The sequence below is a fragment of the Brachionichthys hirsutus genome, chromosome 2 (genome assembly GCF_040956055.1).
Source record: "Brachionichthys hirsutus isolate HB-005 chromosome 2, CSIRO-AGI_Bhir_v1, whole genome shotgun sequence".
NCBI lineage: Eukaryota > Metazoa > Chordata > Actinopteri > Lophiiformes > Brachionichthyidae > Brachionichthys > Brachionichthys hirsutus.
The window spans coordinates 1,623,395-1,629,453 of NC_090898.1; the positions used below are offsets into that span (position 1 = coordinate 1,623,395).

At 49.1% G+C, this 6,059-nt stretch overlaps 1 protein-coding gene across 1 annotated transcript in view; it reads right to left on the reverse strand.

Moving 5' to 3' along the window:
* Positions 1–1,670: 1,670 nt before the first annotated feature.
* Positions 1,671–6,059, reverse strand: part of atp2b3b (ATPase plasma membrane Ca2+ transporting 3b) — a 32,922-nt gene continuing 28,533 nt past the window's right edge. Inside the window, exon 25 of the mRNA XM_068749867.1 lies at positions 1,671–2,132. Within this exon, the coding sequence (XP_068605968.1) occupies positions 1,671–2,132 (462 nt within the window). The remainder of the gene's footprint in view (positions 2,133–6,059) is intronic.

The window sequence follows — 6,059 nt, forward strand, 5'->3', positions numbered from 1 at the left end:
TCCATCCTATTTCTGATCTGGTTTAAAGGAGCTGTATCGGGGGGGGGGGGGGGGGGGGGTTAGAAGAGAGAGAAGACACACACACACACACTGAAAGACAGAGAAATCAAACAATTGTAATAAACATATGTAAAAAAACAAAAAACAAACAAAACAGACATAAATGAGCGAGCACCATTATGTCAAGAAACAACTTAAAGTGTGGATGGAGCCGGCCGAAGTCTAGTTAAAGCTCTAACGACCTGACCGAAGTCTAGTTAAAGCTCTAACGACCTGACCGAAGTCTAGGTAAAGCTCTAACGACCTGAGCGAAGTCTAGTTAAAGCTCTAACGACCTGACCGAAGTCTAGTTAAAGCTCTAACAACCTGACCGAAGTCTAGGTAAAGCTCTAACAACCTGACCGAAGTCTCGTTAAAGCTCTAACGACCTGAGCGAAGTCTAGTTAAAGCTCTAACGACCTGACCGAAGTCTAGTTAAAGCTCTAACGACCTGACCGAAGTCTAGTTAAAGCTCTAACGACCTGACCGAAGTCTAGTTAAAGCTCTAACGAGCTGACCGAAGTCTAGGTAAAGCTCTAATGACCTGACCGAAGTCTAGTTAAAGCTCTAACGACCTGACCGAAGTCTAGTTAAAGCTCTAACAAGCCAACAGAAGTCTAGTTAAAGCTCTAACGACCTGACCGAAGTCTAGTTAAAGCTCTAACGAGCTGACCGAAGTCCAGGTAAAGCTCTAACGAGTCGACCAAAGTCTAGTTAAAGCTCTAACAAGCCAACAGAAGTCTAGTTAAAGCAAGCTCTAACGCGTCGACCGAAGTCTCGTTAAAGCTCTAACGAGCCGACCGAAGTCTAGTTAAAGCTCTAACGACCTGACCGAAGTCTAGTTAAACCTTTAACGAGTCGACTGACATCTAGTTAAAGCTCTAACGCAGGGGTGTTGAACCTGTGCCATGGAGGGCCGAGACACACTTCTTTCCAACCATCTCTCCAGCAGCTGATCTCACTAATGAGCTCTTTCTCTCAAATGGAACGAGGTGTTGATAATTAAAATCACCTGCTTTAGTAACCGGCTGGAAGGAAAACGGCACAGGTTCGACACCCCTGCTCTAACGAGTCAACTGAAGCCTAGTTAAAGCTCTAATGAGCCGACTGAAGTCTAGTTAAAGCTCTAACAAGTAGTTTCCTTATGTTACAAGCAAAGTGAAAGTGGTTTCTAGATAGATGGCGGTGGTGGAGATGTGGTGGGTAATGACATCACTAAAGATGAACCAATAGAAACAGAGGGAGTCAGTTTCGGCCCCTGACATGGCCCTGCTCTACTGAAGCATTGAGGGACATCCATTCCCATCCCACCCAACCCACCTGACGTCAGAACTGAGCAGCAACAGCACACTTGTGCATGTGTGGTGAGTGTTGGTGAGGTCGGGTGGGGTGAGGTGGTTCTGCAGGGAGGGCGGTGGGCTCGGGGGCGGAGTCAGACTGAAAGGGCCTGAGGAAGAGCAAAGGGAATGGAAGCTGCAATGTTCTCATGGAGCGGCGAGACACCGGTCCACTCCCTCAGTACCTCCCCCCGGACCTCCCTCATCCTCCACTCCCTCCTGTTAGCTTGTTGTGGAGGGAGACCGGATGGAAATGTCACATGTGAGCCCTCCCCCGCCCCACGCTCAGGTCAGTTATAAGGAGGTCTCCACACAGTAGACGTGGGCCAGGTGAGGGGCAGTGGGCGCCACCCTGCCGGGGTGACTGTGGACGTAAGGGTGGTGATGAGGGGTAACTACACCGGTGCTGTTCCTGTTGCCGTGGGTGACCATCAAGCTGCTGTTGTTGTTGTTGTTTTGGTTGCAGGGCGTGACGGGGAGGCTGTACTGGCGGTAGGGCCGGGTGGGGCGGGGGCGGGCTGGGGCCTGGGGCTGCTGCGGAGGGGGCGGTGGCTTACGGAGGGCCGGGTGCAGGTGCTGGGATCTGCTGAGTTCAGATTCATCATCCACATCAGTGTCATCGATCAGCGGGATGTTATGGATGAGGTCGTTGATGAGGAACTCCGGGTGAGCCATAAAGTTGTGAATAGAGTTGCGGGATTCCGGTTTGTCCCGGCCCTCGTACAGGGAACTACGGAATGCTTTCACCACTCGCATCTGGAAAGAAAGAGAAAGATGAGGGAGGGAAGACAAGAGAGAGGAGAAAGTCAAAACATAAAACTGGGAAAAAAGACAGAAGGGAATCCCAGAGACAGACTGTCCTCCAACAGACAGACAGACGGATGGACAGACAGACATAGAGACAGACTGTCCTCCAACAGACAGACGAATGGACAGACAGACATAGAGACAAACTGTCCTCCAACAGACAGACAGATGGACAGACAGACATAGAGACAGACTGTCCTCCAACAGACAGACAGACGGATGGACAGACAGACATAGAGACAGACTGTCCTCCAACAGACAGACAGATGGACAGACAGCCCGACAAATGAACAGACAGACAGATAGACCAACAGACAGACGAATGGACAGACATAGAGACAGACTGTCCTCCAACAGACAGACGAATGGACAGACAGACATAGAGACAGACTGTCCTCCAACAGACAGACAGACGGATGGACAGACAGACATAGAGACAGACTGTCCTCCAACAGACAGACAGATGGACAGACAGACAGATAGACCAACAGACAGACAGACAGAGGGCCAGGTGGCATGAGTTAAATCTTTGTCGTTACAGACGTCTAATGAATGTGTTCAATTCTTTAAATATTCTCGCCTTTATTAAGCCAAAATGGGCGGAGCCAGAGCTGATCAATCTTTAACAGTTCAAGAAAAAAATTCATTTTTTTGTATTTGAGAAAAGTGTGTTCTTTTTCATTCAGGGAGAGGACGGGAGAGACAGACAGTTAACGTGTCTCTGTCTCCCAACACCTTGAAGGTGTAGAAAACAAGTTTATGTCTTACAGCTGATATAAAATATAAGAACAAGTGCAAGGGGAGCGCTGATTCCATTATCAGACATCAAAAGTGGGTCCTGGTTCTGTTCAATCGGGGCATCAATGAGCTTGAACAATAGTAAAACAAGGAATATTTATTCAAATATTATGCCAACATTGATTATTTACAATGTTATTTTTGCGCTATAATGAGTATTATTTTTGCAATCTTCTTAACTATTAGTGAAATTGAGTGTATTTACAGACGGCACATATTTTTAAAGCTGATCTGGAATTTCTATGTTTTATTGTTCATTTATTTTTACTATTCAAGAAAAGTAAATATCCTCAAACTGTGATGCTTTTGGTATGGATATGCTAAAGACAAGCTAATTGGCTAACATAAGGATATTTGTCATCTTAAACTGGACCAATCAGAGCTTTACGTTCAGTGAGGGAAACCTTGGAACAGGGTTCTCCTTCACATTTCTATTATGTTAATGAGGAGAAGACAAACATCTGGACGGATTCCGCCTCCGTCTGTCCGACACGCAAAAGTAAAAAGAAGACGCTATTTCAAGATCAGGTTGTTAATGGCAGGTTTTGTCAGTTCCCACACACAAAGCTCACAAGACAAGATCACCGAGCAACGAAAGCACAAAGACGACACGTGTGTGTCTGTGTGTGTGTGTGTGTGTATGTGTGTGTGGGTGTGTGTGTCGGGGGACGACACTATAAAACACACTGGATCATGCATAAACACAGATGAGGGGGGTTGTTAGGCACACATGAAGAAGAAGCAGGAATTGTGAGTGCTGGGTTAATGTATAATAAAATAAGAACCTATAGCAGCGACCGCACCCGTAAACAAACAAACAAACAAACAAACATAGCAGCAGCAGCGCCACCAAGAGGAGCAGCTGCATCTCCAAGTATCATGCACAATAATCGGTTTGTTAAAGAGATATCATAAATACACACACACACACACACACACAAACACACACACACACACACACACACACGTGAAGAGACAAAGAACTGAGGAACTGAAACGATGACGATGCTGATCGTGAGGAGTGGCGTCCAGACAGGCAGCAGGTCACAGCAGCGCGTGATTGGTCAGGCAGCTATAAAATAAAGGTGATTGGTTTAAAGGCCAGAGTGAAGTGGAGCTGTCATGCTGAATAAGAGCGCGCGCACACACACACGCACACACACACTCTCCTGAATTGTGCAGTGTATGGTGGACGTGTGCATTAACACATTCTTTTGCTGCAGCAGTCGGTCCATGCGCCCCTCCCTCAAACCGGAACAGAGAAGAAGCAGCAGCATGAGGACAGTTCAGCGCATACGTCCCGACAGGCACAGGGGGACAGAGTCCAACATAGAGACACTTTGACCGGGGGAGGTCGGCCTCGTGTGGACCGGAGGCCCACCCACTGTGCCGCAGGCAGTCAAAGCAGAAGACGTCTCTATATATGACTCTGGCATTAATGGACAGACAGACAGACAGACAGGCAGACAGGCAGGCAGGCAGGCGGTCCAGCAGTAGGTTCTGTGCTGATCTGTTTTCCCAAAGAACCCGTTAGACGGCCGTCGTTCCGTCTCAGTGGAAGGGTAAACCTTCGAGTATACGATGCCCACGGTGAGAGGAGAGGCGCTGCTGTGTTACTCATGTCTCTCGCCCTCTCTCCCTCTCTCCCTGCCGGCTGTTTCAGCGATGGCGGCGGCGAAACGGTGACGGTCAAGGCACGAAGAGGACAGAGAGGCTGCCGCGCACCACAGCTACATGCTAACACTTTAAACTACCTGAGAAACACCACCAGGTGTTATTGCACGTACGCTCATGTTAGCACTTAGCTCAAAGTATTGCTATGCCCGAGAAGCCTCGGCGAGCTGCTGGCACCCAAAATAAAAAAGATATTCATTTTCCACTGAAAACATTACAGAGAAACTTCTCGATCGAAACGCAGAATTCTTTAACAACTACTGATGAGGCTCCAGAAGAAGATCCCAAACTGTCATTTAAAGCCGTTACTAATCTTCACTGTGGCCCACTCGTCTTCGTCGGAGCCCATCCCAGCTGGCGACGGGCGAGAGACGGGGCACACCCTGGATGAGGCGCCAGCTCATGGCAGGACTGGCTGAAGTTATTTGAATCTAAATTCTGCCATCGGGACGGTTGGACTCCGTTCAGCGTGAAGCAGATTTCAACGCCAGTCTCTTTGAATGAAGAGGAAATGATGGATGAAGCGAGCAATGAGATAGCAGCGGCGGGGCCGAACCCGGGACCCGTTCTGGGACTTTGCATCCTTCCCTCCAAACTATATAAATATCACCTTTCACGTTTTCTCAGGCAGTTTTTCGAGCTTGAAATATCCAAATCGTTCATTTCACATTATGATTTTTCTAAAGTTCTGGAGGGAGAGGTGTACTTTTAAACAAAGCCCCGCTAACTTGTAGCGCTGTGCAGGATGATCACAGCAATGCGGGCTCAGTCGCGTCGACCACGACTTCTCAGGTGATGGAGCGGCGTGGCGAGGAAGGCCGCGTCGGACGCACGAAGGGGACGGGGAGCAGGTAGGGCAGAGAGGAGCAACGGAGAGTACAGATGGAGGATCAAAATGAAACACACACACCCCCACGCAGGCACACACGTGCATCCGACACGCGCTGATAGAGCAAGAGCCCAAAACACTGGCGAACAGACAAAAAAGGAATAAAGACAATACATGGGGGGGGGGGGGGGGGCAGTTCAGAAGATGGGAGGATGACAAAAAGGGACGAGCGACAAAGAAAGGTAAAAAACATGAGCACAGATTGAGAGTAATCTACAGAGGACATCTGATCTGTATGCTGGTCTGCCCCCCCCCCCCCCCCCCCCCCCCGCCCCCCCAAGGAAGGTTTCTGCAATCGGGGAACCTGTAACATCTCATTTATATGGATAAGAGAGGGCAGCACTGTGGTGGAGAGAGAGAGGGGGGAGGAAGAGATGACAGAGAGATGACTGTCTCCAGGTTTGGAGACAGTCGGGGACACCAGAGCTGGACATTCTGTCACAGACATAACCACAGCGCCGGACCGGAAGACAGCGACATGCGCGATGGAGCACGGGCCGGAAGCACGGGCGGGT